At 42.9% G+C, this 12,861-nt stretch overlaps 1 protein-coding gene across 1 annotated transcript; it reads right to left on the bottom strand.

Moving 5' to 3' along the window:
* Positions 1–6,558: 6,558 nt before the first annotated feature.
* On the bottom strand, positions 6,559–12,611 carry LOC125436130. The gene is made up of 2 exons (XM_048502778.1): positions 10,473–12,611; positions 6,559–6,616 (listed from the first exon to the last, which is right to left on the bottom strand). Exons 1-2 carry the CDS (start codon positions 11,820–11,822, stop codon positions 6,584–6,586), a joined length of 1,383 nt encoding a protein of 460 aa, XP_048358735.1. The 5' UTR covers positions 11,823–12,611; the 3' UTR covers positions 6,559–6,583.
* Positions 12,612–12,861: the final 250 nt, after the last annotated feature.

Genomic DNA, 12,861 nt, shown 5'->3' with positions numbered 1-12,861 from the left:
TGGTGAAGAGATCAGCACCATATTTGCTAGCACAAGACACCAGATGAGGAGCCATCTTAGTCTGTAGCAGCAAAATCAAACAGAATATTAGTAGCACTATAAAAGCCAATAAAATTTACTTCGACATTTATTTTTGTGAGTCAAAGCTAAAGGGATAGATCTAATGAAGTGAGCTCTGACTCATAAATAAATGTGGTTAAAATTAAATGTGCCTTCAGACTCCAGTTTGGTTTGCTTGCACAGTCACACACTGGAGTGGCACACTTACATAGAAGTCAGAGCACCCCAGAACCAGTACAGTTAGGGCTGCCAGCCTCCAGGTGGGACCTGGAGATCCCCTGTTTTTACAACTGATGTCCACTCTACTGAGATCAGTTCCCCAGGATAAAATGGCTGCTTTGGAGGGTGGATTCTATGGCTTTGTAACATGAGGAGGTCCCTTCCCTTTCCCTCCCTCCCTCCCTCCCCAAACCCTGCCCTCTTGAGGCTTAACCCCACAATCTCCAGGTATTTTCCAACATAGAGCTAAAAACCCTTATGCTTTGAAGTTGCATTGGTCCAAATCAAAATCTCCCTTCCCAAAAAAACATGTAATTTTTGATCAGACCTAAGTTCAAATCCCAACTCAGCCATGACGCTCATGAGCAGTGGTGGGATTCAGCAGGTTTTGCACTAAAATCTGTTCAAGTATGATAATGGTGGAATGAGTAGATAATGAGACTTTAATATATCTCCCCAATATTTATTTTTATTTTTATTTATTTATTTAATTTAATATACCGCCCTATCTTCGAGTGGCTCAGGGCGGGATTTGAACTTAGGTCTGTACAGCATAAAAACATCATACATAAAATCGTCACAAAATTATTATCATAAATACAATTAAAACAACAGTTAATTCCTAACACAGCGGCCCACGAAACCCTTGTTTAAACCCTCCCCAGAAATATATATATATATAATGGGTCCCGATAGTATGAGGGACCCATATGGGGCAGAGAGGAGGGGCAGGGACAGGGGCTGGGGGCACCCTCCGCAGCTGGTCTCACCAAAGGCCCAGTGGAACAACTCCCAAAAGAAATTATTGTCAATACTCCCAAAAGAAATTATTGTCTATCCATTCTAAGTCAAAATCTCCTCTATAAGCACTTCACAATCAACTTTCAGTTCACTGTTAAGTTAGCCTTAACTGAAATAAGAAATAATTAGAAATAGTTAAGGTGGCCCAAGTGAATGTATCTTTTCTGATCTTCACTTTTCTGTTAAATCTTTAAAAGATTTAAACTAAAATGTGAGAAAGCTACAAAAGAAGGGTGAAAAATGACTCACAACCAGACAAAAAAGAAAATGAAAATAAGAAAGGGGGGAGGAAAAACCATGGAGATAAGGAAAAGAGAAACGAAAAACACAAATATAACTAAAAGGGATTAAGCCAAAAGAACTGTGTTGCAGAAAAAAAATCTTTAAAAAGAAATGAGTGAGACTGAGATGAAAAGATAAGGAGTAAAATATTATTACTGTGCTGACTATTTTACTATTGATTAATTATTATAAATAAGTAAACTTTTAAAAGAAAGTGTTAACATGCTGCTGCAGCTAAGTGTAAGCATGCTCATATAATCTGTTACTGTGTTAAAAAAGAAAAAAATAATTACTGTGTTCCTATGTACCTGTATTGTACAAAATTGCTTTGAAATAATTTTTCAACACTGCTATGATGCTATAAAATTCCTTGTGATTTTTTAGTCTTCAGCCTGGTGGGTACAAATTTTCTCTTATCATCATTGTGGGTGTACCTTCCCCTTAATCTTTAGTATATAATCAATGGAGCATGGACGTGCTTATTCTTCTTTGTAGCTTTGGTGCTTATCTTTTTATGACATACATGCTTCTCTAATCTTTTTTAATATTAAAAATTTTCAGTAAAAGATGTGGTTGGCTACTTCCAATCATTCTTATTCTCAAGATGTGACATTTAATCCTTACCTCTTGCCTTTTTAATGTATTGTTGAAGGCTTTCACGGCCGGAATCACTGGGGTGTTGTGTGGTTTCCGGGCTGTATGGCCGTGTTCCAGTAGCATGTTCTTCTGATGTCTCGCCTGCATCTGTGGCTGGCATCTTCAGAGGATCTTGCCTTTTTAGCTTCCCTAGGTCAGAGCCGTCCTTTACCTGTCACTTCCTTCTAAAACCTGCTACCTGTGCTTTCTCCAGAGCCGAATTAATTTTTCCCAGAATCTTTATTACTTCCTATCAGTAGCTTGGTTCCAAATAACTCCTACAGGCATCCCTTTGGACTTAAGACATTTCTAGTGGAATTTTCATAACTATTTTTTCCTTGGGGCAGCAGATCCCAATGTCATATCACAAGCTGCTTTTGAAAGTCTCCTCAGTTTCAAAGGAGACTTCCTAGGTGGTTGTGGTGAATACAGTTTGAACCACTCAAGCTTAGTAATGCTTTTCAGAAGATAAAACTGTTAAGTTGGTTTGATGGAGCTAGGCCTTCTGTTTTACCTCATTCAAATAGTTTTTCCTGAGGCATATTTGAATTGAATTATTACTCCCAAATATTTCTCTTATGGAAAAGTCTACATGGAATTTCACAAGGGCCACAACTGCAAGCTGAATTTCACATACACCTGTCTGCTCAGTAGAATTCTTCTTAAATAACCTGCTGAAGAAGAATCGCCCATGTCCCTAATATTCATCCCACATCATTGACTTCATATGGAGTTTCTGGTTTCTGGGCTGCCCAATCCTCAGCCCTGGATGCCCAGGGACGGCGCCACTGCTGCACTGCACTGCCACCTCCAGAGGACTTTCCAATGGTGAAGGGAGGCAGAAAAACCAAACCCCTCCCTCCCACTGCCACCAGGAAGCCCTCCATAGGGATTAATGAACCTACGCCAAGTCCAAGCCCCAGGCCGCAGCGTAACTGGCTGCAAAGCCCCGGAAATGCCTCCAGCATATACCTGCTGCCCCAACAGGGTCAGTGGGGGTGTAGAAGTGTTGATATGGTGCCCAGCGCCATGTACGGACATCCCAGAAGGCCACAACATCAGTGGTGGGATCCAAAAATTTTAGTAACAGGTTCCCATGGTGGTGGGATTCAAACCGTGGCTTAGCGCCAATGGGGCTGGGAGGGGCATGACAGGGGCGTGGCCAGGAATTCTGGGGGTGGGGCATTAATAATTTCTCTGTAACTGTAAAAAAAACTCTTACTGTAAAAAAAAAGTTCCTAATTTCCAGGTGGTATCTTTCTGTCCATAATTTAAACTCATTATAGCAAGTCCTATCGTCTACTGCCAACAGAAACAACTATTTCTCCTCTAATTGACTGCCTGTCAAATACTTAATACTTTCAAATACTTAATTTTGTTTCTAGAAATCAAAAGAAGGATACTTTCCTTAAACAAGGAACTTTACCATATTTCTAAAACATGTTTTTAAAACAGCCCAACAGGGAGAATTATTCTGTTTTCTACCTTCGCTAACCAGCCACATAGGAAACAACAGGACTTTATGCCAACTGTGAAATCATGAGTTGTCACTACAATTTAGTGAAGATTCACCATCACCACTGTTTGTTAACTATATTCTGAAGGGCTAATACATTCAATACTCAAAATAATTTGCACTTTAGATTAAGACACAAATTCATTAAAACATGGATCCGTTGGACCATTCCTACTTCATAGGCATATTCAAGAGCTAGATATCAAGGCTACTGCCAGGATACACAGGTCATGACTTTTTTAAAAATTGAGTAAGCATTAGTAGTTAGTAGCTTTAACCTTTCACTTATTCAAAATGCTTTGTAATCCTTTAGCCCCATAAATACCTAAAATCAGTCATTAACATTCCCTTTTTATTCCTGGGTGACCTTGGGCTAGTCACAGCTTTCAGCCCCACCCACCTCACAGGGTGTTTGTTGTGAGGGGGGCAAGGAGATTGTAAGCCCCTTTGAGTCTCCTGCAGGAGAGAAAGGGGGGATATAAATCCAAACTGTTTTTCTTCTTCTGTTTAAAGTAAAAAAATAAACCAGAACATCATCCATTGTGAACTAGAATTCGCAATCCATACTGTATATTCTGCAAATATTTCACATTAATTAATCCAGGATTAGAGACACAGATTAGCATAACATTCTCACATACAGGAATACAGAGCTTTTAAGTGGCCAAGCATCATGGTAAATCACAATTTATCATAAAATGAACAGACAGAGTGCCAAAATAAATAGCCTACCAAGCAAGTAAAGAGTCCCCTGGACCCAACAGTAGTTAAAGGGTCCCTCCTCTTACTAGCCGGCAAGCTCCGGGCTACGAGAAAGAAGAAGAGAGGGGGAGGCGAGGGCGTGGAGATGGAAAAGTGGACCCAATTAGTAACCCCCTCTCGGCACACACAAATAATTAGTAACCCACTCTCGGGAACTGGTGAGAACCTGCTGGATCCCACCTCTGCACAACATTCCCCCCAGCATGTTTTCCCCTCTGCTATGGCAAGTGTTCAGTTGACCTTTATTAGGCATCAGGAGATAAATACTATGGCATGTGCTATCTAGGTCAGGGCAAGGTTAAGGTTTCTGTATTAATAGCATCATTCTCAAAGCATATTTCAAGAGTTCAAAAATGATAGTGAATACTATCAACAGCCACTTCACGAATCACAAGTTTCTGATATTGAAATGTTCTAGTGCAGGCTTTTCTAAGAGAAGGTAAAATGTTAACTTCTGTTCTGCCATTCCAATGTAATTTCAGCAACCTGAGTTGCTAAGAATTTTGTAATGAATGTCTTGACCAGCTGAACATACCTTGATCAAATTCCTCCATTACACACCTCAGCTGATTTACTCACTGTTGGTGTTCAGGGTATGTCTTGGATGCTGTGCCAAGTGGTTGTGCAATAGCTGCTATTGCTACAGGGTTGTGGCTGGGCCATGACTTAGCAGTTGGGTTGCCAATCCCCCAATGGGGGCAGGAAGTTTCTCCCCTAGGTCCTATTCCTTGCTGCTGCTCAGGAGTTTTAAAAATTATATCTTTGTGTACAAACTGGAAGTTCTTGCTGGAAGTGACAAAGGGTGGCTATAGGAATAGCTGGAAATGCTATGGGTTTGCGAGTAAGTACATCAGGCTGCATTTTTAAAAAATAATTTTTTTTCATGATTCTGTGCCCTTCCCCTACAAATGTTCCCACTAATTTGGTAAGTTTTAATCTGTGTTGTAAATTGTTGTCATCTTTGAACCTGTGTGATTGACTTGATAAACTCAATATCTTACCATAAATAATTGGCTAAGGATTTTAATGTTCAATGACGAACCCTTAGCCAATTGCCATGCAGGACACACACACCCAAGTCCTGTGTGTCCTGCATGCCAATTGGCCCATGCCCCACCTGATCCCTTCCAAACCTAACTACTCCATGGCCCAGCAAACCCCTCCCACCTCCTACCTCCCTCCACCTCAAACACCCAGGTCAGACCTGCCCAGCAAGGCCCTCCCCCCAACTCCAAACACCCCAAGCCTTCCTGCCTCCTTCTCAGCCTTAACAAAGCCCTCCTGCCGCCCCTCCAGGGATGTAGGTAAGGGGGAGGGGTTCTCGAGTTCAAACCCATCTCATTTCATGTCCGGCTTGCTTGAAACAATGCATACAATGAAACAGCTGGAAAGCCCTTAGTCACCAAACCCACCTACCTACATCACTGCTCCCCTCTAACCTTAATACCCAGCCCAGGCCATGGAGCAGCTTCTCTGTGTGCCTGGCAAAGCCCTCTTGCCTCCCCCAGTCTTAACAAAGCCCTCCCACCTTCCCCACGCCAACCATCCCAATTTCACCCTCCCACCCTAAACCTTCCCCAAGACATTCCAAGCCTCTCCACCCCTTCACACCCCTTCCAAGCCTTCCTGCACCCAAGCCTCACCTTGCCATCCTCACACCACCCAAGCCTCAGCTTTCCATTCTTCCCCCACCATTAGCCAAACCAACCAACCCTTCCTCACTCTCATATTCACCTTCTAACCCCCCCTGTAGAGGAAGAGTGACCTACTCTCCTCAAACGTGGGTTAGGATTTTGAACATTCACACAGCTCAGAAAAAGGAGACTGTTTCTTTAAAACAAGTTCTTAAAGTTTATTGAACTTAGCATCATTCAACAAACGATAGTCAGATGGCATACTATACATACAATCAATTGAATAAAAGCAAGCAGAGACAAAATCACTGAACCTACTAAAATCAAAATGTAAAACTTCTCCATTGCTTAGCAGGTGAAAGGAAAAATGAATCAGCTCTCATAACTCAATGAACTGGCTTCTAGTCGAAGGCATTGGGGTAGCATTGCATATTTGGAAGGAAAAAAGGGAGGGGGAGAGCGGGAAAAGGGGAGTGCCTCTTTTTACAATATGGAAAGGCAGATATATAGAGATTGTGCATCGGGTGATCTTAATAAACCAATCACAACTTAGTGCCAGTGCTTCATTAGGTGATCTTAACTCTTCATTCTTATCAGGTGTTATTGGCTGAAAGTTTATTGGGGTTTCAACCGTTAATAAAACATTATTGCAGCTGGGCCAAAGACATTCCAATTAACTGTTACTTTCGGTACCAGGATGGGAAAGCTGGTGAAAAGCCAAAAAGAGACAGGCGGAATTAAAGATTTCAAGAAGGCTATTAAAGACCCGGCAGAGACCGTGTATGGTAGTGATGTTGAACTGTATAAAGTTCACCCATGCGCGGTTACATTAATAACTGCATACAAAATGGCGATGGTTAAGCTAACATAGCCACTATCTCTACACGCCCCCTTTAAGCAGAAATTTCCGGGTAAAAAACTCAGAAATTTTTTTGCCAAGCAATATATATACAGCTAACAGAGCGTAACTATGCATTCTTTTTACAATGTATATATACAATAGCAGCAAAGAGACGATACGTGAACAGCATACTCCAGAAATTCACTTAATGACGCGACTTAAAGCATCGGCAATAACATTTGTCTTTGCCCCTTGACATGTTTAACTTAAAATTACCGTAGTCTTGTAGAGCTAACGACCACCTTAGAATCGAGAGCATTGTTATTCTTCATTTTATTCAAAAATGCCAAAGGATTAATGATCTGACCGTACTGTAGACTTAGAACCCTGCTGGTATGGATGCAGTTTTTTCACTGCCCACACGATGTGAACATTCCTTTTCTATCGTAGCAAAGGCACATTCACAAGAGGCAGTATTAATTTTCTACTAAGAAAGATGACGAGGATGCATTTTGTAAATCATCACCCTTACGAACAAGGGTGGCACCAAGACCTCTTTCCGAAGCATCCGTGTATACTTCAAAAGGCTTATCAAAGTCAGGAGCGACTAAAACCGGGGCATTTGCAATAGCCGCTTTTACCCCATCAAAAGCCTGCTGACATTTGTCACTCCAAATAATTTTCAGAGGAGCTTTCTTTTTGCACAAGTCTGTTAAAGGGGAGCGATCTCTCACTCAACTTAAACAAACCGCCTATAAAATCCAACCAATCCTAAAAAGGATTGAACTTCCTTTGCAGCAGCGTAGGTTTTGGGCCAGGTTGTTATACTTGCAACTTTAACTTCCAAAGGCCTGATTTGACCATTATAACATTATGACCAAAGATTACACCACTTCCTTCCATCCAAATTGACATTTGTCCGGGCCTTAAAAGTCAAGAAGCCAGCCTCTTAGTTTATGTGTAGGATTACTAAATTTGCATGATTTCCAAAATGAGAATCCCCATGGATGAAGACATAATGGCAATATCATCCTGATACCCAAAAGCATATTCTAAACCAACGAGAACTCTATCAACTAGCCGTTGGAAAGTTTTTGAGGCTCCATTTAGCCCAAAAGCCATCCTTTTAAACTGAAAATGACCAGAATGACACACAAAAGCCGTTTTTTCAGAAGCCTCCTCAGTCAAAGGGATCTGCCAAATGTCGCTTTTGAACAATCTAAAGAGATGCTGATATTATGTTGGCGCTGGCTGAATTTCTCTCTACTAAATGCTCCTAATCGTAGCGTGGGGTACGGATCGAGCCCTGTCACTGAGTTGACTTTTCTGAAATCGACACAAAGTCTGAACTCAGGGGGGTCACCTTCAGACACTTGCTTTTTCTTCACCAATACAATAGGCGCTCCCCACGCACTCTGGCTAGGTTCAATAACACCCCATTTCAACATCTGCTTGATTTCCTTCTCCACAACTTGCTTCATATGATTATTCAATGGATAAGGAGTAGTCTTAATGGGGGCAACTCCTCCGGTATCAATATGATGTGAGATTAGATGAGTTAAACCGGGGCGTTCAGTGAACAGTGAATCAAACTTCTGCAACAAGGATATTATTTGATCACGTTGTTCAGCAGACAAACGATCAGAAATCTGCACCTTACTGACGTCAGCCTTTTCATCAAAACACCATTCTGAAAATTCTCCAGCATCTGAACTAACCTGTACAGGGAAAGTCACAGCAGCCCTTTCCCAATAAGGTTTCAACCTATTTGCATGCACGGTACGATGTACATCCTCTATCTGGATCACATAATTATCATTGGGCAACACTGCAATTACAGCATATGGCCCTTTCCAAACAACTTCCAATTTGACTGGACTGTCCACAGACAACAACAACACTTTATCGCCAATTCCAAAAGTGCGTGGTCTGGCTTTTGCATCAAAGTAAGCCTTCTGCCTTTTCTGTGCCTGCTTCAGATTGTCTGCAGCAACTGACCTAACATCCTGTAGCGTACGTTGAAGGTCACAAAAATAACCATTCACATCTTTGGGACAAGAGTCATCAGTCATGCCTTCCCAATTTGCTCTAGCTAAACTCAGGGGACCTCTGACATCTCTGCCGAACAACAACTGATTCGGGTTAAATCCCAAACTTTCCTGCACTGAATCACGAAGGGCAAAAGTCAGGTAAGGAATAGCTTGATCCCAAGAATTGGAATGAGTGATCACATACGATTTCAACAACCTACCAAAGCTTTGTACACATCTTTCTACCAACCCATTGGATTGGGGGTTGTATGCGACTACTGGGACATGTTGGACCTCAGCTAGTTCACAAAACTTTTGAATCACTTGAGACATCAAATTTGGGGCTTGATCTGTTGTTAAGATTTTCATAATCCCATACGTGGATATGAATTCCATCAAAGCCTTTGCAATGGATAAAGAAGTGATATTTCTCCAGACAGAATGCACAGGGATGCCTCGTGGCATGATCAGCCGCGGTCATTATGTATCTCTTTCCTGGAGAGCTACTCTTAGGCAGAGGGCCCAGGATATCCAAACTGACCCGTTCAAAAGGTTCACTAATTACTGGGTAAAGGTCTCAACTTCGCGTCGAGTCTTATCCCAGTGGTATGACCGATTCGCTTCCTTAAACATCCACATATTTAGAGCCGAGAATCCTTCACTGCTCTAGTCAAGCCAGGCCAAAAAAACTGCTTCTGAGCCCTAGCCATAGTCCTTTTTACACCTAAATGACCAGATAACGGCACACTATGAGCCAACTCCAAAATTTCCTCTCGATGTTTCTTCGGCACGACTAACTGCACCGTGCTTCTCCTTCCTTTGAATAACCTTACAGCATTAGCGTTCCCTATACACAACAAACCATTATGCCATATAAATCTCTCAGGATTCTCCTTGGACACATTTTCAGAGTTAACCATGGCCTTGTCACGTAACTCTTCCAAAGTAGGGCAGAGTTTTTGTTCATTTTTAAACTCTTCAGACACTCCATGAGTTATAGCGTGGTCAGATTCAGGGTGAACAGTCTCAACCTCTGTTGCCGGGGAAACTAAACCAGGAGCGTCATTATGCTCCCTCCCTTCGCTTTGCAAATTTAACTCCTTCGGAGCAGCCTTAGCCGTTCGCTTCCCCCCCAACCCATTTCCGGATTTCTCCCTCTGATAACAAACTTCCTTCTTCTTAGCTGATTGGGGGGTCATAGTTTGAGACTCTTCACCCTTACTCTCCGACTCTTTTAAATGAGACTGCTTCTTCAGTCCATCTTTTATTCCCTTCCTAGCATTGGCAGACTCTCTATTCTTTGCCTTTGATCTAGTAACTACAGCTTTCATCCGGCTGGACTGAAAGAGTAAGTCTGCCCCTACTATGAAGGGTGTTTCAGATGTGTCATGTATTATAACATACATATTTCTTTTTACTCTAGGGGTCTGAACATGTAACATGGCTAGATCTAGATACATAGAAGGACCTTCATAGGGAGTCACCTGAATTTTCCCCACTAACTTATGATCTATTTGCTCCAACAATTTTCTATTAATGGAGCTCACATCAGCACCCGTGTCAACCGAACCCTCCACCCAAAGTTTGCCTCCAAGCAAGACTTTCATGGCTCGAAAGGCTCCCACCCAATGTCTCTGGTCTTTTGAAATAACCCAGTCTATATCAACAAGCTGTAATTTTCCCATTCTCACCATCGGGTTTGAGTCAGTAGGCCGAGTTTCTCTCTCGTTGCCGGCACGTCTCCGAGCCAACAGTTCAGGGTCAGGCCACGGCTTTTTGGAATGCTTGATCATAGTAGTAACCGGCTCTTCCTCCTCACTGGAATGCACGGAGCTACTGGGTGATCCGCTGCTTCCTTCCCAATCTTCAGTGTGCATGAGGACTCGGTCGCCTCCAACTACTTGGACCTTTGCTTCTTTTTTCGACTCCATACACTGGTTTTTATAGTGGCCTCTTTTCCCGCAGGAAAAACATGTAACGCTCTTGGGCGTAGAGGCTTCGACCGGCTTGCTAGGCTTTGCTGGAGTTTCTTTTCTCTGGAACGGAGCCTTAACTCCCTCCTTGCCAGCTGAACTCACATCTCTGGGGTTAATTCCAAACTGCTCCTTTTTCCCGGTGAAAAAATTCAGAGCTTTTTTCTCCTTATTCTTGATGGTAGCCATCTGATCGGCAAAGGCAGCTAATTCAGATAAATCAAAGGTTTCTCTTGCTTGGACCATAGCCGAGATATCTCCAGGGAGGATTTGGAAGAATTGATCTCGAGCAATCAAATGGCCAGCTTCCTCCACAGTCTCTACATTCGCAGATCTGAACCATTGCTGAACTGTAAGCTTCAGCCTAGCCATAAAGGCGACATAAGTCTCTTTATTCTTTGGGAAGGCTTTCCTCAATTCTTCTCTCAGCTGACCCTCTGTCTTCCCAAATCTGGCTAGTGCTTGCCTCTTAAAATTTTCAAAACTCGCTTCCTCCCCAAGAGTGAGTTCCCCCAGCAATTGGGCCAAATCTCCAGATATGCACGGCCATAGGGCCTGCACATAGTCCTTCTCAGGAACTCTATTCTCTCTTAGGGCAGCTTCAAACAGGGCTAAAAAACTCTCCACAGACTCACCCTGCTGGTAGCGCGGGAATTGCCTTTTCTGCCAGGCCGCAGATGGATCTCTGCGTCGATCTTGTATTAGCAACTGCATGGTGGTTTCTTGAGCACGCATAAATGCTTGCATCATTTTCATCCACCCTTCTGTGCTGGTCGGTACTGAGGAGTCATCTGTCTCCAAACTGTCTCGTCTGGTTGCACTGGCTCCGGATAACTCTCTGGAACGCATCACTGGCATCCCTGGGTCGTCCTCATCCAGCCCTGCGCCATCCAACAGCTGTTCTTCGGCTCCAGACCTCTGGGCTGCCATTCTGCTGCTTACTCCAGGCTCGGCTGATGTAATATCCACGCTTCTCCTGGAATTCTCCAGTGTGACCTGTAACTCAGCTACCCGTCCGAGGCGAGGTCCAATCACTGGTTCATCCGAAGCAAAACCTTGATCTTCCATGCTAGAGCTGTCTATCAGGTCTCTGCTTGCCAATCAAAAAAAAATCAAAATACTGAGCGTGTTTCAAAATCCACCCGCTGCCAACCATGTAGAGGAAGAGTGACCTACTCTCCTCAAACGTGGGTTAGGATTTTGAACATTCACACAGCTCAGAAAAAGGAGACTGTTTCTTTAAAACAAGTTCTTAAAGTTTATTGAACTTAGCATCATTCAACAAACGATAGTCAGATGGCATACTATGCATACAATCAATTGAATAAAAGCAAGCAGAGACAAAATCACTGAACCTACTAAAATCAAAATGTAAAACTTCTCCATTGCTTAGCAGGTGAAAGGAAAAATGAATCAGCTCTCATAACTCAATAGACAGCTTCTAGTCAGCGTGAGGTAGCATTGCATATTGGGAGGAAAAAAGGGAGGGGGAGAGCGGGAAAAGGGGGTGCCTCTTTTACAATATGGAAAGGCAGATATAGGGAAATTGTACATCAGGTGATCTTAATAAACCAATCACAACTTAGTGCCAATTAACTAAAGCAGGTGATGTAACTCTTCATTCTTATCAGGTGTTGTGGCTGAAAGTTTATTGAAGTTCCAACCGTTAGCAAAACATTGTGCAGCTGGGCCAAGACCTTCAATTAACTGTTACTCGGTACCAGGATGGGAAAGCTGGTGAAAAGCCAAAGACAGGCAATTAATTTCAAGAACTATTAAGGCCAGCAAGACCGTGGTAGTGATGTTGAACTATTATAAAGTTCACCAATAACGGTTACATTAATAACTGCATACAAAATGGCGATGGTGAAGCTAACATAGCCACTCTCTCTACACCCCCCCTCTAGCCACACCTTTCAACCCTCCCACAACCCAAGCCTCACCTTGCCATCCTCCCCACCAGAACCCTCACCTTGCCACCCTCCCCCACCCCAATACTAACCATCCAACCCTCTCCCCACTCCAAGCCTTACCTTTCAACCCTTTTCCCACCCCAAGCCACACCTTGCCACCCTCCCCCACCAGAACCCTCGCCTTTCCAACCTCC

The sequence above is a fragment of the Sphaerodactylus townsendi genome, linkage group LG07 (assembly GCF_021028975.2).
Source record: "Sphaerodactylus townsendi isolate TG3544 linkage group LG07, MPM_Stown_v2.3, whole genome shotgun sequence".
NCBI classification, from domain to species: Eukaryota; Metazoa; Chordata; class Lepidosauria; order Squamata; family Sphaerodactylidae; genus Sphaerodactylus; species Sphaerodactylus townsendi.
Note: the sequence above shows the minus strand (reverse complement) of the source record. Positions and strands in the feature narration are given on the sequence as shown.